This window comes from Oncorhynchus keta, chromosome 16 (assembly GCF_023373465.1).
Source record: "Oncorhynchus keta strain PuntledgeMale-10-30-2019 chromosome 16, Oket_V2, whole genome shotgun sequence".
NCBI lineage: Eukaryota > Metazoa > Chordata > Actinopteri > Salmoniformes > Salmonidae > Oncorhynchus > Oncorhynchus keta.
In genome coordinates this window covers 14,857,561-14,883,236 of record NC_068436.1, presented here as the reverse complement: position 1 = coordinate 14,883,236, position 25,676 = coordinate 14,857,561, and the positions used below count along the sequence as shown (strand labels likewise).

Below are 25,676 nucleotides of genomic sequence, written 5' to 3'. Positions count from 1 at the left end.
ACAGTGGCTAACAGTAACATCCAGAGGCTGTATATAACAGTATCACATTAAAAACTAGACGCCAGAGACGCCATTTTGTCATAGGGCTTTTGGGACCCTCAGACAGTTAAGTACCATCAACACTGAAACCTGACTCCACGCTCTCCACCTTCAAACTTCGGTCACAGGCAGCAGTCAGCCACCAACACAAACATGTGTGTTTTAATCTCATTCAAACCCAATAAGTGTTTAATCTCATGGCTATATACTGTATTAACTAGGTAATTGTCAGAGTAGAGGACTACTTGTGCTATGTGAGCCACACAATACGACCTAATACTAATCTAATATAACATTAGAAATATCAGTCTGCAGATACATGCAGCTGTTGTCATACTACACAACCTGAGCTGGTCTATTGTTGAATGATTCTCAGTGTGGAGCCCTGCACAATGTCTAACTCAGTTGGTGAGCCAGGGCAGAGAGTACACTGCTTATGTCATGGTTTGGGGAATCAAGCTTGTCTGAGGCCTGAAGACTTGTGTTAGCTCCCCAAGCGAATGCTTAGGCTTTTAGCTTAGTGGCTAACATTGTGGTGTTGTGCAGGACACAAGAGGCAGATTTGGGATCAGCTGACACCAGCTGTTTCTGTCCTGTGTGTGTGTGTGTGTGTGTGTGTGTGTGTGTGTGTGTGTGTGTGTGTGTGTGTGTGTGTGTGTGTGTGTGTGTGTGTGTGTGTGAGTGTGTGTGTGTTGTAACGGTTTTGACTTGAGGTTATTATTTATAGGGGTGCCAGGTAGGTGGTGCCTACCAGAGAAAACATTGGTTTCTCCTTTTAGTTTGGGTGGGAATGAGTCCCATCTGGTCCGTCAAGTCTACACCAATACAAAGGACTTATGTAAAAGTCAGGATGGAAATAAACTTTTCATAAACCCTTAAAACATTGGAAAGAACTTCAAAAACAACTATATTCTGTTGCGTGGGTTGTATTAGCAACAACAATGATTACACACACACATATAATAATATCACAAAGAGTTCTGGTTCCTCCAGAAATGTCCTGTACCTCGGGCCTAAAAAGAGTCCTGCCCGGTAAAGGAGTTCAGTGAACTCAAGTGACTTTTGTCACGCGATGTTTGTCCGTTCATTCCGTGTAGCGTAAACCCAGTATTAAACATACAATCAATATAACAATTACTTTACCACAGAACCTTAAAGCGGATCAACTCTTAATTAAGTCCTCAACTACCACTAACTACACAAATCACAGTATACATCACATCCAAACAAATGAAATACCGTATACAAAAAGGTGGTAGTCAGTCGGTCAGTCAGACAATCCAATCCGCCAATAGATCTCCAGCGGAGAAAGGCCACGAAGAACGGAGAGGTGTAGTCCAGGGACGCGAAGAGTGGATCCGATCCTGGGTAAACTCTCTTAGGCTACAAAACACACGTTTAACGGCAACAAAACAAACGGAATAGAGAAGCTTCGAACTCAGGGTTGAACACATCCTCATGCACGTCTCCATCACAACCCCACTTTCGCACAGCTGATGCTGGCTATTTAATTGGGAATTAAAGGGAAAGCGCCCTATTGCAAGGAGCTGCACTGAGACGGTTCAGAAAAATTCAGGGCCGTCACACACCCCCTCCCCTGGAAAAAGCCGACCATTGCCCTGGAAGGCACATCTTGGTCGGGGAAACCGAGAAAGGTCTCCTCATCACTTTCCTCTACAAAAATATTCATTACTTTTTGGAGCTCACGCTCCTCAGCTGAGGGGTCACAGGCCTTAAGGTGCGAGACTTCTGGGTCTGGGAATCCGAGAAAAGTCTCCTCACTTTCCTCTTCAAAGATATCCAGGACCTTGCGGCGCTCAATTGCCTCAATTCCTCAGCCGAGGGTAACAGGCCTTAAGGCGTGAGACATGAACAACGCGCATATCTTCACCTGTGTCCTCTTTCACCACTCGGTAGTTCAAAGGGCCCATCTGCTCCACAATCCTATATGGTCCTTGCCATTTAGGAGCGAGCTTGGCCGAGAAGAATTGTTCAGCTTTCGAGTAAGGATGAGAGCGAAGCCACACCCGATCACGAAGCTGGAACTGCATGTCTCGTCTGTTCTTATCATAATTTCTCTTCTGCTTGAGTCGAGCCTGGATCATGTTCTTTGAGACAAGAGCTCTCAAGTCATGGAGATGGCCTACCTGGTCATAGCAAGCAGCGTCTGGAGTAAGCTGCTGGGGCTGTAGCACCATATCCAAGGGTCCTCGGAGAGGACGACTTAGGTTCAGCTCTGCAGGTGTGACTCCAGTGGACTCTTGCACCGCAGAATTCAGGGCAAATCGAAACTCGTGAAGGTGCTTGTCCCAGTGTTTGTGCTGGGTCCCTACATAGGAAGCAATCATTGTCTTCAAGGTTCGATTTACTCTCTCAGTGAGATTGGTCTGTGGGTGATAGGCCGTGGTCAACTTCTGTCTCAGGTTCCATCTTTGGCAGGTCTCCTCAAAGAGATCAGAGACAAATTGGGAACCTCGATCAGACAGGATGTAATCAGGCACTCCCCAGCGAGTCAGGATCTCTTTCGTAAGGATGTTAGAGACGGTCCTCGCTGTGGCCTGACGCAGGGAAAAGAGCTCCACCCACTTTGAATAATAATCAACAAAAACAAGCATGTACACATTCTGATTGGAGCTTCTAGGAAATGGACCCATCAAATCCACTCCTAACATTTCCCAAGGTCGGGTAACCACCGTTTGCTGCAACTTGCCAGCAGGCTTTCTACCTTCTGGTTTGTACATCTGACAAACCTGACAATTTCGGATGTGTGACTTCACATCCATGCTCAGATGTGGCCAGTAGAGTAACGCTTGCAACCGCTTGTAGGTTTTGAACCTGCCCAAATGACCAGCTAATGGGTCTTCATGGAAATGTTGAAGCAGTTGTAGGCGTAGAGTGTCCGGTATGTACATTTGGTAGAGTGTTCTGTGAGGTAGTTGTACGAATCGGTAGACTTTATCTTCAATGATGGTCAGCTTTGTGGTAGGATTGACCATCTTTTCTCCATCTTCCAGGATAGTCTGGTACAAAGCCTGTACTTCTGGATCATCCTGTTGAGCTTTCCATATGGCCTCATCAGAGATGGGAAAGTCCGTTTTGGGCGAGTCTCGACTGCTTGACAGGACAGTAGCACATGTAAGATCAGGGCCACCGTTATCACAAGTAGGAGCTCTGGACAAGGCATCTGGAACAGTGTTGTATTTTCCTTTCCTGTATTCCACTGCAAATGTGAACTCTTGCAACCGTAGAGCCCATCTTATGAGTCTGGTGCTTGGTTTGTTGGTCTTGAACACCCACACAAGGGAGGAATGGTCAGTGACCACAGTGAAGTGTCTTCCCTCCAAGTAGTACCTCCACTTTTCCAAAGCCCAGACCACTGCAAGGCACTCTTGCTCTGTTGTGGAGTAGTTCCGTTCTGCTCCATTCAATGTCCGACTGGCGAACGCTAGCACTTCTTCAGTGCCAAGTCCAGTCTGTTGGACTAGGACAGCACCAAGTCCAACATCACTTGCATCAGTGTAAACAACAAAAGGGCAATCAAAGTTGGGATGACCTAAAATGGGAGGTGTGACGAGATGTCGTTTCAGGGTTTCAAAGGAAGTCTGGCACTCTGCCGTCCATTGGAATTTAGCTCCTTTTCGCTTCATCGCGTTGAGGGGTTCTGCCACCTGACCTAATGGATAAGGCACTGGCTTCCTAAGCCAGGGATTGTGGGTTCAGGTCCCATCTGGGGCACAAACCGATGGTACCATCCAGCCATACCAAGGAACCGTTGAAGGGCCTTGAGTGTGGTTGGCACAGGGAAGTCTTGTACAGCCTTTGTCTTTTCAGGATCCACATGAATGCCGTCGAAAGACACAATATGGCCAAGGAACTTCAGGGAGGTTTGGCAGAAGTTGCACTTCTTCATATTTAAGGTCAGACCAGCTTCTCTTAGCTTGTCCAACACTGCTTGAAGATCTTGAAAGTGTCTTTCTCTGTTCTGAGAGTAGATAATTATATCGTCCAGGTAGACGAAACAGATCTTCCCTTTGAGCTCACCTAACGCAATCTCCATGAGTCTTTGGAAAGTGGCAGGGGCATTCTTTAATCCAAAGGGCATCACCTTAAAGGAAAACAAGCCCTCGGCACAGACAAACGCAGTCTTGTCCTTGCTTTCCTGGTCCATCTCAACCTGCCAATAACCACTATTGAGATCAAGGGTAGTGAACACAACAGCGCCAGACAATGACTCCAGGATCTCATGGATGGTGGGAAGAGGATAGGCATCAGTCTGGGAAACATTGTTGGTCTTCCTATAGTCCACACAAAATCTAAGACCACCAGTCTTTTTTGGGATGAGGACAACAGGAGCAGCCCAGGGAGAGGAGGAACGTTCTATTATATCTTGGGTTAACATATCATTTATGAGTCCCTTTTGGATGATTAGCTTCGCTGGGGACAAACGATATGGCTTTTGCTTGATCGGCATTTCCTGTGTAAGGAATATTTTGTGCTTCAGGAGCCCGGTGCGTCCTAGCTTTGAAGTACATACATCAGCATTATTCTGCAGCTGCTCCAACAGCCTTAACTCCTCTGGCTGTTCCAGCTGAGCTCTTCTCACAGCCTGTAAAAGGAGATCATCAGAAGGATTATCAAGGGTTAGTGGTACCGGAGCAATGGCAGAGAAGACTGCCACATTTGAACCCCAATCATGTAACTTTTTAGCTTCCGATTGGTGCGGTATTAACTGAAAGGAAGGGGATGTCGATGGGGGCGTAGGCAGTGACTCTTGGGGTTTCAGCTCTGGTTAAAGCACCCAGAGAAGGATGGTCATTCCTGCGAAGAGAGTTAGGTGTGTTGGCCTGTTGTGATTTGTGGTTTCTGGAAGGGTTTACTTGATACGGTCTTGGACATTCAGAGGTGCCAGCTTGGCCCTCAGTGGTCTGAACTGAAGTGGACACCAGGGAAACTCTGTGTAAGGAGTTGTGCCTAATGGAGGCCATGTCCACAGACACGTCATCCAACATTTTAACACAATTAGAGAGTTCTGTCTGCAAGTGGTCTACAGTGTTAACCATGGGAGAAAAAACAGAATTAACATCCTTGAGGACCTCAGTGTGGTGATGTTGCAGGCGCCATTGGAGAGTGGCAGTGAGTTGGTTTCGTTGGTAGTCAAACTGCCTGTCCATGGCACCAGTCATTTCCGTCTTCCACTCTCACTGAGCTCTTTCAGCGTGTGGGTTAGAGTGCTCAGTGAGTTTCTGAATTCCATGGCACTCTGTTGTTGCTCTTCCCTCAGACATTTGAATTTATGGTGGATAAGAGTTTGGAGATGTTGTTGAGTCCGACGAATATCAAGGATGTCACCTTGAAGTTGTAAGACTACAACCTCTGGAGATAAACCAGACAATGGAGGAAGGTTGGGTGTCAGAGGGAGGACTAGCTCAGTACTTCCACACAGATCCATGTCAATAAGTGAGTAACTGGTTAGACCTCCTGTGGCCTGTGGCTCAGGCCGAGCATTCAGATTCCCAGGGCTCTGGCCCAAATCAACTCCATTATCTCCATTCACATTATGATTTGTATTGTCAGCTTGATGGTCAGAATGGCCCTGTGTATTCCCATTGACAGGTATGACATGGATGAGCACATTATCTTGGGGTGAATCCATTGTTTTAATTCCACACAAAATATTTGCTTTGGTTAGTTCTCAATGTTGAGCTGTCCCATCTGGGGTGCCATTTTTTATGTAACGGTTTTGACTTGAGGTTATTATTTATAGGGGTGCCAGGTAGGTGGTGCCTACCAGAGAAAACATTGGTTTCTCCTTTTAGTTTGGGTGGGAATGAGTCCCATCTGGTCCGTCAAGTCTACACCAATACAAAGGACTTATGTAAAAGTCAGGATGGAAATAAACTTTTCATAAACCCTTAAAACATTGGAAAGAACTTCAAAAACAACTATATTCTGTTGCGTGGGTTGTATTAGCAACAACAATGATTACACACACACATATAATAATATCACAAAGAGTTCTGGTTCCTCCAGAAATGTCCTGTACCTCGGGCCTAAAAAGAGTCCTGCCCGGTAAAGGAGTTCAGTGAACTCAAGTGACTTTTGTCACGCGATGTTTGTCCGTTCATTCCGTGTAGCGTAAACCCAGTATTAAACATACAATCAATATAACAATTACTTTACCACAGAACCTTAAAGCGGATCAACTCTTAATTAAGTCCTCAACTACCACTAACTACACAAATCACAGTATACATCACATCCAAACAAATGAAATACCGTATACAAAAAGGTGGTAGTCAGTCGGTCAGTCAGACAATCCAATCCGCCAATAGATCTCCAGCGGAGAAAGGCCACGAAGAACGGAGAGGTGTAGTCCAGGGACGCGAAGAGTGGATCCGATCCTGGGTAAACTCTCTTAGGCTACAAAACACACGTTTAACGGCAACAAAACAAACGGAATAGAGAAGCTTCGGAACTGAGGGTTGAACACATCCTCATGCACGTCTCCATCACAACCCCACTTTCGCACAGCTGATGCTGGCTATTTAATTGGGAATTAAAGGGAAAGCGCCCTATTGCAAGGAGCTGCACTGAGACGGTTCAGAAAAATTCAGGGCCGTCACAGTGTGTGTGTGTGTGTGTGTGTGTGTGTGTGTGTGTGTGTGTGTGTGTGTGTGTGTGTAAGGGACCTTTCCAGCCTGCCTTTCCACTAGTCCCTCCCTGTGATAAAACATCAAGCCAGTCAGGTGACATGACAGAGCCCTGTCATCTCCATCACCACATCAAAACCCACACATGCAGGAAACACCACCCAGCAGCACCCAGCCACTGTTATTACTGAGACCAGGCCCCCTCTCACACTGCCATAGATCCATTGGGACGTCCAAAACGGTGGTCTCAAACCCCAAAATGGAGGTCTGGTTTCTTTTTTATTACTGGGGACAGCATTGCCACTACATAAACAAGAAAAATATTTATTTTGGAGACGATGAATGACAAATATATCTAAGCAAAGTTAGTAGATCTGTTCATAGACATATGAGATATAATCTGACCCTTGACCTCTGAGTCTCTACACAGCCTTGCCCTGTCTTTGAGATAACCCCTGTGAGCTGACAGCATGAAAGCAAACCCGATTGGAAAATAACACAGCCGGCCTAACCAGCTAATTATGCTGTTTCGTGAGCTGTCAGGTCATGTCCATTATCTCCCCTGGATGGGGGAGACAAGAGACCTTTCAAGTGTAGGCTTTCCAGCTTGCTCATCACTACCTAAACCAGGTGGAAGGAAGAAAGGACTGGTTGTTTCTTGCTTTTCTCTTTCTTTCCTTTTTAGGTCTCCTTCAAGGTCGATTCAGTCTGTTTTCTTTGCATATAAAGCACAAAATAGACAGCTTTTGTTATTGTTTATGAGCAAGGCCCAGCTTGCCTTCCAAGAAGGGCATTTTCTCCTCGTGCTAAATGTGAAATCCACCGCTGAAGCAGCTGTATCATCCAGTCTTTTCCACTGTATTGAGAACATAGAGTTAATAACTACCATTCAACAGTGAGAATAATAGGCTGCACTCTTAGAAAAAAAGGTGCTATCTAGAACCTATGAGTGTAACTACCAAGCCTGTCAGTGGGCCGTCTTGCTTTCCATTGCCGAAATATAAATAATGCCGCTGTAGTTGCCGTGATCCAATACCACTCCCCCAGTGTGAAACTCTAAACCATATCAATGACCTGCTGCTAGAAGGTAGCCTGGTAGACTCAGCTCTCACTGTTTGTGTAAGTCAAACAAAAGTTCTGGAAGGCAATGGTATAGGAGCAATTACGTACCAGAATTTCCAGGAACTAAAATGTTAAACGGTGTGTATATGTGATAATATACGACTGTGACATAGGTAAATAGAAACTAGCATAAAACATGTTATTTTAACAGCTTTATTTTGCTACATTACACATGTAGGATTATTAACGTCGTCATATATTATCTACGGTTAGTTCTTCTCCATCTACATGGTCAACTCTGTCTCCAACGATTCTGTTAAATACGTATGTAAATAAATGACATGAAATGGATCCCGGGACGATGAGGTGCATGGGGCCTTGTGTACTGTAAAATACTCTGAACCAATGTAGTCATTTCTTCAGAGAGTGGCTCTGTCTGGACCAATTATCCAATCCTCTAATGAACTAATTATGGCAGCCTGAAGGCAATGATTGTAATTATATACACAGCCACAGCATAGCCACCTTACTTGAAGCTAGCAAGACTTTCTCTCACGTTTTCCCCTTCCTTAAAGACGGAGATTGGAGACATGTCAGTCGTCTTTAAGAATGACTATGGTTACACTGTGCATATTAGTGTACATGCATAGTGTACACATGCATACCTGCATTATTAAAACATAAAAATCTATTCTCCCCTTACTGACCCTCGTTCTAAATCTCCTGCTCAAACCATCCTGGAGGGGGGAGAGCGAGAGAAAGAAGAAATAAAGGAAGAGAGAGGGAGAAAAAGGGGGAACCCTGACTATTCTTCCCACCGGGATGGAGCAACGGGCTGCCTTACAAATCCCCACGCTTCTTATCCAGCCTTTCCTAAATACCCAAAAAGGACAGGTTTGTCAGTGGTTCTAGGCAGTAGCCTTCTCTTCTAATTGCACTCTCCTACATGACCAAATTCATTCTGCTGTAAATGTAGTTTTATGAGACCTAATTCATTCTGCTGTAAATGTAGTTTTATGAGACCTAATTCATTCTGCTGTAAATTTAGTTTTATGAGACCTAATTCATTCTGCTATAAATGTAGTTTTATGAGACCTAATTCATTCTACTGTAAATGTAGTTTTATGAGACCTAATTCATTCTACTGTAAATGTAGTTTTATGAGACCTAATTCATTCTACTGTAAATGTAGTTTTATGAGACCTAGTTCATTCTGCTGTAAATGTAATTTTATGAGGGATGGTCACTAGACATCTTTCTACATTATGTGATTCTACTATACTGTATGAAGAAATGTCAATACTACACGTCATCTTAAGGGTCACCCAAAAAAGCAGGCCAAGCAAAACTACTGACTGAGCGATAGAGAAAGAGGGGAGGAAGAGAGAGGTGAGAAAAAGTGAAGGACTGACAACCCCTGATGGACGTGACATAACAGGGATTTCTGGGGGTCTGCTTTTTTGTGAAATGGGACGCAACCTGTGACTGTTAACACGTTGCGTCTCGACGGCGGGCTTAAGATCTGGGCCTATCATCGGCTACTAAGAGTGGGATGGATTCCTCAGGTCTTCAGGATCCAGGCCCTGGGCAGGCTTCAGAGAGAAGAGAGACACAGGTGCAGGGGGCTATAGTTATAACTTCCTGTCTGACTGACTGAGAGGACCCAAGCTGCTGGGGTCTGTCTGACGAATCGAGCTGGAGTGCCTGATCGAAATGAGATAAGAGGCAGAGTTATGAGCAGAACAACTGTATGAGAGAGTATGAGTGGAAATCGGAAATGCATTGTTTAGCGGCAAGTGGGCAAGGAGATCTTGAAGAGGGTTGGGAGCTGTTTGGTAGATTGTAAAAGATATTTGATGTGCAAGTTGTGGTCGTTTCCTTCTAACTGCATGACTTGTTCTTGTAGAGGCTAAACAACGTCTGTCCATTAAATAAGTTATAAAATACGCCTTCATGTGTCCCTCTCACTCAACCTGGAGCCTATATAAATCCTCCCTACACAAGAAATTCAACTTTGATATATGCTGCAATATCTTATGACCGTCAATGGAGAGTTGAGTCCAGATGCATCAACAACCACAAACATCCCTTCAAGGAATATATATATATAGCCTCGTCAAGAAGACTTAGGAAGATGGGAACCCATAATCTAATGCAGACTGATAGATAATGGCCAGCGGTACCGCTAGATTGGTGGTGATGACGTCCTATTTATACTGCAATGTTAATTCAGGGAGACCGGTTCAGTAACATATCTGGCACTTCCAGCAGAAGTCGTTTGCGGCCTGCTGACCTGGCTGGTAAGGGGGGCTGATCCGTTTACTAACACCTGAGCTGGGGAAGTAGTTCAGCAGCTGCAGGGGGGAGGTTGGGGGTTCGATGGGGGCTTACCGTGGTTGTGAAGGGGCTGCAGATAAAGGAGGATGTCTTTTAGGCCGGGTTGTCCAGAGGAACCTCAGAGAAGCTGCTGGTCATGGCCCGTCCTGAGAAAGTGTGTGAGAGAGAGAAGAAAGTGTGTGAGAGAGAGAAGAAAGTGTGTGAGAGAGAGAAGAAAGTGTGTGAGAGAGAGAAGAAAGTGCATGAGAGAGAGAAGAAAGTGTGTGAGAGAGAGAAGAAAGTGCGTGAGAGAGAAAAAGTGTGTGAGAGAAACAAAATAATGAGGAGACAGGGCATAGATGAAGTGATGACCGTGGGGAGTTTTAACCATATATCTATGGCTACATTTCACCTGCTAATGGTTACTGAAGGATGCTTGAGTAATGGCAGCAGACCTACAGTCAGGTTCCCTGCCAAAGTAGAACATTCAATACTGATGCGATGGTAGAACATGTGTTCTGAATCATATACTGTGGAACCATCTGACAGTAGTGGGACTAAACAATGGAATCCTACAGCCATTCTTACGAGTGACCCTGCAGCCACGGTTTACAAAATGTTCCATGCATTTTTGGACCGCTGAACGGCTGAAAGGACAACTGGTGTTCTCTCTTGGTTTGAGCTCTGCGACATGTCTTAGTAAAGGGGAAGGGTCAAACACACACATCTGCTGCTAACCACTGCCTTTCACTTGCCATGGCTTGACCAGATAGTAATGCTTTCCATCGGTTTTGACCAGACGTTCAAAACTGACTCAAGTACCACCGCTATTAGAGCCCAACTGAATGTTGCTTTAGAAAACGACAGCTTGAACTAACTGTCGTGTTGAGTTGTTGGTTCAGTCTTCACCACCCAATTATAGAGGAATCCTCCACGCTGAGATATGGACATAGTCTGGGAGTTGTGGTGCTATCACCATGCTGTGTTAATTACATTCTCACCCAGGAGAGGCATGTTCAAGGCATAGTAGAACACTTCTGTTCAACATTGTATCCCTGAGTCAATTACAGAGAAAGAGGAAGTGGATAAACCAATCTGTCTCGTTGTGTTTTCAAATGACGCAAAGAAGCGAAAAGAGAGGTGTGATTTGTTTTTGGCCACTTTTTGTAAACGGCGAGGAACAATATTCAATTAACGGCATCAATAGACATAGATACCATGACGTTAGAAGAAGATGTATACAAATGTTCAACGGAAATGTGTCTTCTTTACCCCAAGCCGTCAGAAAGACACACATACACACAGAGGTTGTAGCAGATATTGAACTATACCAACCTCTTGGAGTTGTTGAAGCGATCCTGGCGGTGATGCTGGTGTTGTTGTTGTTGCTCTCGTTGGCCTCCACTGACTCCACTGAGGTCTTATTGGAGACAGTGTTCTCGTCATCAGTCTCCCCCACTGGGGCCTCAGGGGCCACATCTCCAGGGGCCCCATCATCAGGTTTGTCCACAGGGCTGGCAGGCGGTGGGTAGTCAGAGATTTTCTCACTATCTGCTGCAGAGTTTAATCATGTCAGTGTCTTAACATATTATAGTTGAATTATACACAATATCTCTGAAGAGCTTGCCACAGCACATTTCAACACACCCATTATTGCTTAAACCTGTATTTAATACATGTTCACCCAAATTCCGGCTAAGAAAGGCATATTTACCTTGCTCTGCAAGACTGTGCTTTGTCATTACCCCTAAGCATTACTATAATGATAGCATTTCCTATCTGAGTCTCCTGGCCGGCAGTGTTTCTCTTTCTGTTCCTACAAGAATGTTTCTGCCCACTTTGACTGTTGGGGGATTTCTCCTCTACTGAACCAACTGATCCAGGCCCAGGCCTCTGGTTGGTCGCCTAATGAGGTCCTGATTACTGACCAGGCCTTGCTGGGAGAGCAGCACCACACAGCTGGTTAAGAGCTGTGGGAAAGTATGGCCGCTTCGTTATTATCTTACCCAAGGTGATGGGGGGGGATGGTGGGGACAAGGGTACTACGAGGCTGGGGAGGCTGGGGAGGCTGGGGAGGCTGGGGAGGGGGGGAGGGTAACACCACTGCTGTTCTGGACATATCTGCAGCATTATTCAGATCTGTAAACCGCTATTTTTTTAAGCACCATTGCTACCTCTTGTGAGGACAGACGCTGGGAGTCCAGACGCAAGTACAGAGAGTGAATATTTAATAGATAACAGACATGAAACACGGGCAGCGTCTGGACAAGGGAAACATAACATTATTGCTGACACAGGGATCTAACGGCAGCTATGGAACCCTGACCTGTTCACCGGACGTTCTACCTGTCCCAGACCTGCTGTTTTCAACTCTCTAGAGACAGCAGGAGTGGTAGAGATACTCGGAATTATCGGCTATGAAAAGCCAACTGACATTTACTCCTGAGGCGCTGACCTGTTGCACCCTCTACAACCACTGTGATTATTATTATTTGACCCTGCTGGTCATCGATGAACATTTGAACATCTTGGCCATGTTCTGTTATAATCTCCACTCGGCACAGCCAGAAGAGGACTGGCCACCCCACATAGCCTGGTTCCTCTCTAGGTTTCTTCCTAGGTTCTGGCCTTTCTAGGGAGTTTTTCCTAGCCACAGTGCTTCTACACCTGCATTGCTTGCTGTTTGGGGTTTTAGGCTGGGTTTCTGTACAACACTTTGTGATATCAGCTGATGTAAGAAGGGCTTTATAAATACATTTGATTGAATAGATAGATATAGAGGAGGCAATCAATAAATTGATGGAGTCCAGGTGAGTCCAATGAAGCGCTGATGCCCGTAACTATGGTGACAGGTGTGCGTAATGATGGGCAGCTTGGCACCCTCGAGTGCCAGAGAGGGGGAGCGGGAGCGGGTGTGACACCTCTGGCTACTGTGTGTGTTCATGTTTTCCTACCATATCAGGACCACAATGTCCTTTTCATGTCCTGAATTTGTTAAAATCCTATTTTTGGCTTAAGGGTTAGGTTTCGGGACTGGGTTAAGGTTAAGTTTAGGAAAGTACAGCGCCAGCTCGGGAGGCCCTAGGAAAATAGGATTTTGAATGGGAATACATTTTTAACCCCCAAAATGTCCTGAAAAGGCACTCAGTGGATGGTTGCTAAAACGAATCCCTGTCAATATGTCAGTTTCTTCCAGGCCCCCGACCCACTCAAAACCAACACGCTAATTTACTGTCCAAGGGAATGTGGGAATGGAGAGTGAGATCTATAATTAGCCTTGATGAGAGCTAAAGCAGTCTCTGGGTCCAGAAATTGAGAAAATAAAGTGTCAAGGTCGGTCGCCAGAGCAGTTGGTAGAGATTAAGGTCGTTTCAAGTCATCCCTCACAGCTGGAGCCAAAGCTAAGAATGAGAGAGTGACAGGCAGAGGTACAAGTTGAGAGTGCCTGACTAATTAGAGGCCGAGGCATTGCTCTGCATGCTAGCAAGGATTAATGATAATGTTCGGGTTTTTCATAGTTTGTAAAATATGGTTACAAATGTATACAGTACCAGTCAAAAGTTTGGACACACCTACTCAATCAAGTAATTTTCTTTATTTTTTTACTATTTTCTACATTGTAGAATAATAGTGGAGATATTGAAACTATGAAATAACACATATGGAATCATGTAGTATCCAAAAAAGGTGTTATATGTATTTTGATTTGTTTATTTATATATTTGAGATTCTTCAAAGTAGGCATTTGCCTTGATGACAGCTTTGCACACTCTTGGCATTCTCTCAACCAGCTCCATGGGGTAGTCACCTGGAATGCATTTCAATTAACAGGTGTACATTCTTAAAAGTTTATTTGTGGAATTTCTTTCCTTCTTAATGCATTTGAGCCAATCAGTTGTGTTGTGACATGGTAAGGGTGGTATAGAGAAGATAGCCCTATTTGGTTAAAGACCAAGTCCATGTTATTACAAGAACAGCTCAAACAAGCAAAGAGAAACGACAGTCCATCATTACTTTAAGACATTAAGGTCAGTCAATGCGGAAAATGTCAAGAAGTTTGAACGTTTCTTCAAGTGCAGTCGCAAAAACCATCAAGCGCTACGATGGAACGGGTTCTCATGAGGACCGCCACAGGAAAGGAAGACCCAGAGTTACCTCTGCTGTTGAGGGTAAGTTCATTAGAGTTACCAGCCTCAGAAATTTCATCCCAAATAAATGCCTCAGAGTTCAACAGACACATCTCAAAATCAACTGTTCAGAGGAGAAGAAAACACTACTAAAAGGACACCAATAAGAAGAAGAGACGTGCATGGGCCAAGAAACACAAGCAATGGGCATTACACGGGTGGAAATCTGTCCTTTGGTCTGATGGATCCACGTGCAATTTTTGGTTCTAACCGCTGTGTCTTTGTGAGACGCAGAGTAGGTGAACGGATGATCTCTGCATATGTAGTTCCCACCATGAAGCATGGAAGAGGAGGTGTGATGGTGTGGGGGTGCTTTGCTGGTGACACTGCCGGTAATTTATGTAGAATTCAAGGCACACTTGACCAACAAGGCTACCACAGCGTTCTGCAGCTATATGCCAATCCCATCTGGTTTGTGCTTAGTGGGACTATCATTTGTTTTTCAACAGGACAATGACCCAACACACATCCAGGCTGTGTAAGGGCTATTTGACCAAAAAGAAGAATGACGGAGTGCTGCATCAGATGACCTGGCATCAACCCAATTGAGATGGTTTGGGATGAGTTGGACCGCAGAGTGAAGGAAAAGCAGCCAACAAGTGCTCAGCATATGTGGGAACTCCTTCAAGCCTGTTGGAAAAGCATTCCAGGTAAAGCTGGTTGAGAGAATGCCAAGATTGTGCAAAGCTGTCATCAAGACAAAGGGTGGCTACTTTGAAGAATCTCAAATATATTTTTATTTGTTTAACACTTGTTTGGTTACTACATGATTCCCTATGTGTTATTTCATAGTGTTGATGTCTTCACTATTATTCAACAATGAAGAAAATAATACAAAGAAAAGAAAAACCCTTGAATTAGTAGGTGTTCTAAAACCTTTGACCAGTAGAGTGTGTGTGTGTGTGTGTGTGTGTGTGTGTGTGTGTGTGTGTGTGTGTGTGTGTGTGTGTGTGTGTGTGTGTGTGTGTGTGTGTGTGTGTGTGTGTGTGTGTGTGTGTGTGTGTGTGTGTGTGTGTGTGTGTGTGTGCGTGTGTACTTCCACAAGCAGAGACCTCTTGAAAACGAGAATAGCAACGTTTCCCCTTTTTCTGAGGTTCAAGAGGTTCTTACAACATCACACCGAGTATGTAGTAACACAATCTAACCCTTACATCATGGCACCGAAAAACAATCCTACAATGTGGAAGTCGACCAAATCGATCAGCTGACGGACATGTAGGACATTTTGGTCAAGCCAAACCATAAAAAGGAGCACAAATACATAAAGGACCGACAACAACCAAAATATTTCAAAAGGGCTTTCTCTCCACACCTCTAGTAAAGGAGACGGACTGCAGTGCAAGGATTTTGACACCCGTAAAGACCACAGAGAGGTTAAGAAATAGAGACCATGTCTAATCTGTGTGTCTTTGTGTTTGAGCGCGTTTGCTGTGTGCGTGTGTAATTCATTCTAAAAGGAGTTCAACTGTTCTCATTACTCTGCTTCATACACATCAGATCCTTTCCATTGTGTCCATCTCAAACCCAGTCCTAGTGACAGTTGTCTATCCATCTCAAACCCAGGCCTAGTGACAGTTGTCTATCCATCTCAAACCCAGTCCTAGTGACAGTTGTCTATCCATCTCAAACCCAGTCCTAGTGACAGTTGTCTATCCATCTCAAACCCAGTCCTAGTGACAGTTGTCTATCCATCTCAAACCCAGGCCTAGTGACAGTTGTCTATCCATCTCAAACCCAGTCCTAGTGACAGTTGTCTATCCATCTCAAACCCAGTCCTAGTGACAGTTGTCTATCCATCTCAAACCCAGTCCTAGTGACAGTTGTCTATCCATCTCAAACCCAGGCCTAGTAACAGTTGTCTATCCATCTCAAACCCAGTCCTAGTGACAGTTGTCTATCCATCTCAAACCCAGTCCTAGTGACAGTTGTCTATCCATCTCAAACCCAGTCCTAGTGACAGTTGTCTATCCATCTCAAACCCAGGCCTAGTGACAGTTGTCTATCCATCTCAAACCCAGTCCTAGTGACAGTTGTCTATCCATCTCAAACCCAGGCCTAGTGACAGTTGTCTATCCATCTCAAACCCAGGCCTAGTGACAGTTGTCTATCCTTTCCATTGTGTCCATCTCAAACCCAGTCCTAGTGACAGTTGTCTATCCATCTCAAACCCAGGCCTAGTGACAGTTGTCTATCCATCTCAAACCCAGGCCTAGTGACAGTTGTCTATCCTTTCCATTGTGTCCATCTCAAACCCAGTCCTAGTGACAGTTGTCTATCCATCTCAAACCCAGGCCTAGTGACAGTTGTCTATCCATCTCAAACCCAGGCCTAGTGACAGTTGTCTATCCTTTCCATTGTGTCCATCTCAAACCCAGTCCTAGTGACAGTTGTCTATCCATCTCAAACCCAGGCCTAGTGACAGTTGTCTATCCTTTCCATTGTGTCCATCTCAAACCCAGTCCTAGTGACAGTTGTCTATCCATCTCAAACCCAGGCCTAGTGACAGTTGTCTATCCTTTCCATTGTGTCCATCTCAAACCCAGTCCTAGTGACAGTTGTCTATCCATCTCAAACCCAGGCCTAGTGACAGTTGTCTATCCATCTCAAACCCAGGCCTAGTGACAGTTGTCTATCCTTTCCATTGTGTCCATCTCAAACCCAGGCCTAGTGACAGTTGTCTATCCTTTTTTAACAGACTGACTTTACAGGCATGGGGCAGCAGTATGCTTTTACAACAGTGGAATTCACACCTCTCCAAATCATGGTTTCATTTGTTTGACTTGTATCTCTTTCAGAAAGAGCACAGAAAAAAGTCAAGTTGAAAGGTTACTGCTGGGAGAAGTGCAAAAGAAGCAGACGTCTGTCGCTACTGAGCTGCATCAAAACAGTAGCAACACATGATGCCAGTGCAACGTCTTGAGTTGATCATTTTCTTAAAAGGAGAGGAAAAAAATGACTTGAGAGGTAGTTACTTTTTAAAGGGCCAATCAAAACTGACCCATTCCACAGTGTGACCCAGGGCGAAGAGAGAAAGACAGGCTCAGACATGCCTACAACAGTCACAAAGCCAGGGAAGACCTGTGAGAGAAATAAGAATTCAACCACTTTCAACCTAAATGAAAAGTTACGTCAAAAGGAAGGGCTATCACAGATTGAGAATAAATTAAAACAGCTAATGCTGCATGGTGTTCTCTTCTCTTACTATAACGGTTGATGTTTCCATTATTTCACTGTGTGTTTTATTACACAGGTGTCTGATGCCTGACATCCAGGATTCTTTAGTAGGGTTCTACAGTGCCACCATTTTTCTCGCATATGTGGCAAAATATTTTGCTGTGCGACCTGGAATTGTTATTTAGGAACACCAGTGGACATATTTAATTTTTTTTAAGTATGATTCAAGCTTTAATACTTCTCATTGTGCTCCTAAAACCTGTCACTCTTTTGAAATGTCCTCTGTTTAAAGCACTGAGAACAATAGACCACAGTATAAAAGGTTATGTCTTATAACACAAGAACACATTAAAGGTAACCTATACCATAGAAGCTGTAGTTACACATCCATCAGAGACCAATGAACAACTCGCTCTGTGCTTTGACTCTCCTGTTCATTCTCTAGGGTTTTGTTTCCATCCAGTGGCGGACGTTGGTACGGCACCTCACCACAAAGATGACATTACACAGAGTACGTTGGGTGCTGTCAGTCAATGGAGCAAGACGGGACATTCCATTTTCTAGTGTCTCTTGTAATACATTCAACAGATTGAGAGCACTGAAATGCTAATCATTTGACGTTTTGTAAAAGTCCCAAATGCGTAAACCCTTCCTATCTGGCAGGCAAGCTCAGTCAAATGCTTAACGCTTAACATTTTGGCAAGAAGACTAATACTGTTTGAACCCAGGTCTGCTGCATAGAGGTCAGTCTAACCCTTATCTGGAGGTTATCACACTGAGATCAGGCTGAAGTCACACACAGACATACACGTGTCATACAGTCTATTCTCGCATATCAACCTCCATGAGTCATGCGGCTCTGTTATTCAAAGAATGATCTGACACCGGACAGAGTTCGCCTGGGGCGTGAGAAAACATTTAACAAATCAAACGTGTTATGGAGGGTGACCATGGTGTCACAAAGGAGTGGACAATGAGAGCTGACCCACTAGGCAGTTCAACGTCTAGTTTTGATTTACAGTACGTTTGGTTGAGTTGTTAATTAACGTGAATTCAAGGTGACAAAAAAATGGCACAATCTCATTGGATTTAGGTTCTAAAGAAAGGAGAAAAAACGATGAAAATCCCTAATGTTGATGACTTCTTTCAAATCCAATCAGTTTTCCAAGTTGATTCAATCAGTTTTTGCCCAGTGGGGAAGTTCTTATCTATCTAAATAATGCATAGTCATGACTGAAAGTATTGGCACCCTTGATAAAGATGAGAAAAAAGACTGTATAAATAACACAAATACTGAGATATATTGTATGCTCAACATTTTTGGGGGAAATTATATTATATTAATACAATTGCTCACAGATAAAAATATTTTGTTTACCAAGAAATTTTAAAAAAAAAGATGGGTATCAAAATGATTGAAAGTCCGAAGATGGGATGTCTACCACAAATGTTTAATTTTGTGGCCAATCAACCATTTCTTTGTGGATTTTGATGTGTTCTTGGGGTCATTTTCTTGCTGGAAGATCCACTTGTGGCCAAGTTTTAGCCTCCTGGCAGAAGCAACCAGGTTTTTGGCAAAGATGTACTGTAACTTTGGGCTCCTGAGTGGCGCAGCGGTCTAAAGCACTGCATCTCAGTGCTAGAGGCGTCACTACAGACACCCTGGTTTGAATCCTGGCTGTATCACAACCAGCCATCCCATAGGGCGGCCAGTGTAGGCCGTCATTGTAAATAAAAATGTATTCTTAAACTGACTTGCCTAGTTAAATAAATCATTTTAAAAACTTGGTAAAGTTCATGATGCCGTTGACCTTAGTTAGCAAGGGCCCAGGACCAACAGCCCCCACAACATCAAAGATCCACCACCATATCTTACAGTATGTATGAGGATTTTTCTCTTAAACACCAAACCACGGTGTGTGTGACCAAATAGCTCTATTTTTGTCTAATCTGATCATAGCACCTGGTTCCAATCCAAGTGTCAATGCTGTTTAGCGAACACCAGGTATTTACATTTGTTGCTCAATAAAGGCTCCTATTGGCATGGAGGTGGCGTCTATTTGTAGATTTGGAGTCTTGGTGACCCCAGGATGCGACCAAGTTCGGTAATTCTCTAACGATGACCCTCGGTCTTTTCTTTGCCTAACCATCTTTCCTCACTGTGATTGGGGACAAGTTACACTCGGGTCTTCTACCAGACATGCTAACCGCTGTTCCAGTGGTTTTAAACTTTGTAAATGTTGCCCAGTAGTTTCCTTTTCCCCAGTGTGATGGATGACAAATGGATTTAACATGCGTGTTACTTCATTTTTACCCCAGTGAAACAGGAAGTCAAGAAAGGCACAATACAGTTCTGTAAATTATGCATTTTGTGTCACCATGAATAAGTGGCCAGGGACACTTTGCTTCAGGGAGAGTTGTGATATGCAAAAAAACACACATTTCCATTACACATGTGTCTAACAGGACAAATATCTTCAAAATGTAACTGCTGACATGCAAAACATTTTGGGACTGTATCAACAGTGGACTAATGAAAAAGACACTAAAATATAGTTTGAGTTCCCCTATAGGCTGAATGCAAAAAAAGTATACTATGTTAATGCTGATTCAATTCTGTTTGATTTTATTTATAAGAATCGTTAGGAGAGCTCATCATTTTGATATATTTTTTAGATTTGTTTTATTACTTGTTAAACAACATATTTTTCTCTGAGCAGTTGTATTAGTAATATAATGTTCCAATACATTGGCCAGGTCGCAGTTGTAAATGTGAACTTGTTTTCAACTGGCCTACCTGGTTAAATAAAAAATAAAAAAATAAATAAACCTCAGTATTTGCATGATTTATTTTACACACTCTTTTTTGATCATCTTTATCAAGGGTGCCAATGATTTCGTTCGTGACTGTAAATGTAAGCTCTTAGGGACTCTAAACCTCACACAGTGCTCAATTCACTGTTTTGAATCAAACTTGAATAGAAACAGTGATATGAGCAAGAGCCGGCGAGAGCAGTGTGTGGGTTTCTCTTTTCTTTGAAGTTCTCACTATTCCCACACACCTGCCACACAAGACATGATGAAGTTTTAAAAAATAAGTTGAAAAATGTATTATTTCAGCTGTGACTCTGGCCATTTTAAAACGTAGATAACTACGAATATATTTGAGCTATTAGCACACATTGACTTCCTTCTCTCTTCTCTTTAACGGCTGTTGCAAAAGAGGAAATCCACTCTGAACACAAAAGCCATTCCAGTAACCAAACAATACATCACACCTGACAGATCACTGTGCAATAACTCAACAACTCATAAAACTACAAATATAGAATTCTCAATAGAGAATTGTTCCTCTTTTGGGGGCACATTGTCATAGACCCAACAAAGTGACCCTACGAGAGGACAGTACATGCACTTGTCCATTGCTTCATCAAGCTCACCTCTTTCTCCCTCACTTCCCTTAACCAGGACCTCGGTGCTGTTGAGATCCACGGCGGTAAAGGTGTCCATCCCTGGAGAGGTGATCAAAGACAACATGCAATTTGTTCTTAACTGACTTGCCTAGTTAAATAAAGGTTCAATTAAAAATGGTTACTACCAGTCTAACACGTTATTGACCACAAGTTAATGTACATTAGCTAGATGCTCATTGTTCTTTTTTGGGGTAGTTCAGTTTCTCTTTCTCTCTGCATTGTTAGGAATGGCCCATAAGTAAGCATTTCACTGTTAGCATGGGATGAATCAAATCTAAATCAAGATTTACAGAAGTGTTTTGGTGATGTCTTGTGTACAGGTTTCTACAAAGTCTAAGTTTCCCTATTAATGTGTAGTAAATGATCGTTTATGAGGAGAGTGTAAATTAATGTAGTGTATTCTCATCCATACAGATGTATAATACTGCATGTTTTATTCTATACATATTCTATGTAATTCTGTTGTCACCCTTCTGTGTTGAGGAGTTGTCAAACACGGCATCGGGATCCGCAGTACTCAGAGGCAGATCCTCATGCCTGTCTCGGAGATCTACGGAGTACCTCTGGAAACACAACAGGGTACAACACACACACACACCTCAACGGGCTAGAAAACAGACAGGCATCTACAGACATCATTGAATGCTAGCGTTTTGGTGTTTGTACAAAGTCAAGTTGAAGATTTGTTATAGAATGTTAGAATGGATTAAATCAGAGAATTGAACTGGACAAACAGCATATACCTTACTCACCCTTGATGTCTTCTTAGTAAAGAAGCATGTTGCTCCAAGCACACAGGCAGCGATGATGATCACAATAAAGATGATCAACCCTATCAAGAAACAGAAAACTATCAATTGTTGAGCAACAAGATAAAAGGCCAAGTCATTCTGGACCTAAATGTTCATGTCATTTATAATGTAGGTTAGTCTGACAAATGACAACCAATTCAGATTTGGTGTCAGAACACACACCGTTGGGCAAGTTTGAGACATTTTTAAATGCAATCATGTTACCAATGTGGGGCGATTTTCTCGCAGAGGGTTTTGGTTGAGCAGTTCCCGTCAAACCTTTTGAATAAAGAGAAGATAAAAGTTGTGTGCTGATGGATTCACTTCACAGTGGATTCACTTCACAGTGGATTCACTTCACTCTGGTGAGATCAACTCACTTCTATTCTCAGTGGTGCTAGTAGCAGAAGTGCTAGCAGTTGTGCTGCTGGCCTCTGCTGGGGGCTTTGATGTAGAGACGTCCATTGGTGAGGGCCAGGATGTCGGTCCTGGAGAGGCATCTTGAGAAAAACGACTGTTACTTTACCTCCACCAAAACAGGTAGGAAATTAGCATCGATCAGAGATGGAGCCAAGACTTAGACCCCTTGAGACCGAGACTGTATCGACTGGTCTTGAGGGGTCTCAAGACCCAAGACAACGAGGTCAAGACTCCATCTCCAGTATCGACCACTGACCATAAACTGACCATACAGTGAAAGCAGCAACTCCAACCTACCTGAACTGGTCTTCAGTGGTGTGGTTACCGTGTGGTTAGGCCTCCCGGTGGAATTGGTTATAGGGACGTTATCAAAAATGAGATCAGTAAGGTTTGGGTTTATGGCAGATAATGTTAAATTATTGTTGTCTACAACCGTGGTGTGTCCTAGAGTGTGTGTGTTGTTGGCTGGGTTGGAGGCTGAGGTGGGCTGGGTTACAGTGGGATTGACTGGCTGTGTCTGGGCTGTGGTGGTAGAAGCCAGGACGAGACCTGAAAAAAGACATGGGTATGGTTTAGAATCAGTGTTGGGGAGTAGTGAACTACATGTATTTCAACTGGTCCTATTAATGACATTCAACTGGTCCTATTAATGACTCGTCATCAAGTTCGAGACCCTGGGTCGAGACCCCGCCCTGTGCAACTGGGTACTGGACTTCCTGACGGGCCGCCCCCAGGTGGTGAGGGTAGGCAACAACATCTCCACCCCGCTGATCCTCAACACTGGGGCCCCACAAGGGTGCGTTCTGAGCCCTCTCCTGTACTCCCTGTTCACCCACGACTGTGTGGCCACGCACGCCTCCAACTCAATCATCAAGTTTGCGGACGACACAACAGTGGTAGGCTTGATTACCAACAACGACGAGACGGCCTACAGGGAGGAGGTGAGGGCCCTCGGAGTGTGGTGTCAGGAAAATAACCTCACACTCAACGTCAACAAAACTAAGGAGATGATTGTGGACTTCAGGAAACAGCAGAGGGAACACCCCCCTATCCACATAGATGGAACAGTAGTGGAGAGGGTAGTTGAAGAAATTTGGCTTGTCAACATAAGCACTCACAAACTTCTACAGATGCAACATCGAGAGCATCCTGTCGGGCTGTATCACCGCCTGGTAGGGCAACTGCTCCGCCCACAACCATAAGGCTCTCCAAAGGGTAGTGAGGTCTGCACAACGCATCACCGGGGGCAAACTACCTGCCCTCCAGGACACCTACACCACCCGATGTTACAGGAAGGCCATAAAGATCATCAAGGACATCAACCACCCGAGCCACTGCCTGTTCACCCCGCTATCATCCAGAAGGCGAGGTCAGTACAGGTGCATCAAAGCTGGGGCCGAGAGACTGAAAAACAGCTTCTATCTCAAGGCCATCAGACTGTTAAACAGCCACCACTAACATTGAGTGGCTGCTGCCAACACACTGACTCAACTCCAGCCACTTTAATAATGGGAATTGATGGGAAATGATGTAAAATATATCACTAGCCACTTTAAAAAAATGCTACCTAATATAATGTTTACATACCCTACATTATTAATCTCATATGTATACGTATATACTGTACTCTATATCATCTACTGCATCCTTATGTAATACATGAATCACTAGCCACTTTAACTATGCCACTTTGTTTACAATCTCATCTCATATGTATATACTGCACTCAATACCATCTACTGTATCTTGCCTATGCCGCTCTGTACCATCACTCATTCATATATCTTTATGTACATATTCTTTATCCCCTTACACTTGTGTCTATAAGGTAGTAGTTTTGGAAATGTTAGCTAGATTACTTGTTGGTTATTACTGCATTGTCGGAACTAGAAGCACAAGCATTTCGCTACACTCGCACTAACATCTGCTAACCATGTGTATGTGACAAATACAATTTGATTTGATTTGATTTGATTAATGACATTTTGTGGTAGCTTGGTGGTACTGTAGTTGAACTAAATTCACATCTTGGTAGTGTTTTCAGTAGTTTATTACTTTGTTGCCATGTTGTGGTGTAGTTAAGTACTGGAACTACACACGACTTGTTTTTTGCAATAAGAAAATAAAGTATGGGTGAAGTAGGAAATAATCTCCTTTCTTTTTTTTTGGTATCAGAGTTTGGGAATCCCCGGTCTATGATATTTCAGATTTAGAAATTATAATTTTCACAAAGTAGCTTCAATGTAGTGAACTTCTCTTTAAAAAAAGTTAAAATGAAGTTGTAGGCACATTATGCATATTGAGCAGCAACTGTCCCGTAGACGGGACACCGATCCACAACAAGTTTAAGTAAACTATAGTTCCCTTGAGGTAGGGCTCTACAGCACCACCGTCTACGCGCATATGCACCTAATTATTTTGCTGTGAGACCTGGAATAGAAAAATCAAGGATGTAATATCTCAAATATCTTTCATTGTGCTCCTAAATGTATTTGTGTGCGCCTGCATTTTTCAACTTAGGTGCACACATGCTCCCCGTAGAGCCCTGTAAGGGTAGCTTTAGTGTAGCTCATCTTCTTCCAATGTAAAGTAATTGGGAGTTTGGTAGACTATAATATCAGAGTAGCTTCCCCAACACTGTCTAGAATAGAGAGAAGAAATCATTGCATAGATAGAGCATTGATTACATCAGCAGCTTTTTTGGGCAGATAAACTGAATTGACAAAAAACAGTTGAGAAAACAAAACCAGTTGAGAAAACAAAACCAGTTGAGAAAACAAAACCAGTTGAGAAAACAATCTCGTATTTGTACAATAACCTGTGCAAAATAATCAAAGACTTGATATTAACTATACAAAAACAAGCAAAGTACATCAAAGTAATGTTATACTAGATAACATTCAAGTAACCTTAAGAGTGTTTGGCCAGCCCCCAAAAATAAAATCTATTTTTGTTATTACTTTAGATTTAAAAAAATAGCTTTTGGACAGTAAACAAAAGGTTGCTGGTTCGAATCACCGAGCCGACCAGGGTGACGTGCTCTTGCACAAGGGCACATCAACACGTCTCCTGTAAGTCGCCCTGGATAAGAGCGTCTGCTAAATGACTCAAATGTAAACATACTGGAAATGTCACAAAAACAGAGAAAGGCAGAGAGGCAGCTTACCCAAAAGGACAGTCAGACAGGGAAAAGTCAACTGCATTTTGTCCATTTTGAGTAACCCTTGTGTGTAGTTCTCTTTCCTTGTCACTCTAGTAGCCTGCTGTAGACGGTGTCACTAACAGAGTGAGGAAATGCAGTGCAGTCTAGTGCATCCCTCTCAGGATGCTGGGCCATGAAGCCACAGAGAACATTCACCGCCACAGGATGTATAATAGAGAAATAGCGTTGCTCGAAAAAGCACTGGGGGAAATGACAAACTTTTATACAAAACTACCCCCCCCGGGTCCAGAATTCAGACAACCTCTCAAAAGCAGAGGAGTAATGCTTTTCTATGATCTAGGATTCTGCCCATACCCAACCCCAGACATTTAATGTTTGATTCCATCATTAAAAGTGGATGC

General features: G+C 43.6%; 1 protein-coding gene across 2 annotated transcripts in view; it reads right to left on the bottom strand.

Annotated features, from left to right (window-relative positions):
- LOC118361874 (rho GTPase-activating protein gacJ-like) overlaps positions 1-25,472 on the bottom strand; it is a 35,043-nt gene extending 9,571 nt beyond the window's left edge. The window contains exons 1-9 of one of the 2 annotated variants that reach the window (XM_052464778.1): positions 25,279-25,472; positions 22,410-22,661; positions 22,073-22,192; positions 21,918-21,971; positions 21,654-21,733; positions 21,371-21,464; positions 20,869-20,940; positions 11,403-11,618; positions 10,143-10,234 (exon numbers count right to left, since the gene is read on the bottom strand). In XM_052464778.1, the coding sequence (XP_052320738.1) occupies positions 10,182-10,234; positions 11,403-11,618; positions 20,869-20,940; positions 21,371-21,464; positions 21,654-21,733; positions 21,918-21,971; positions 22,073-22,192; positions 22,410-22,661; positions 25,279-25,324 (987 nt within the window). In that variant the 5' untranslated portion in view covers positions 25,325-25,472 and the 3' untranslated portion in view covers positions 10,143-10,181. Of the gene's footprint in view, positions 1-10,142; positions 10,235-11,402; positions 11,622-20,868; positions 20,941-21,370; positions 21,465-21,653; positions 21,734-21,917; positions 21,972-22,072; positions 22,193-22,409; positions 22,662-25,278 lie in introns of both variants that reach the window. The other variant, XM_052464777.1, reaches the window with a different exon arrangement.
- Positions 25,473-25,676: the final 204 nt, after the last annotated feature.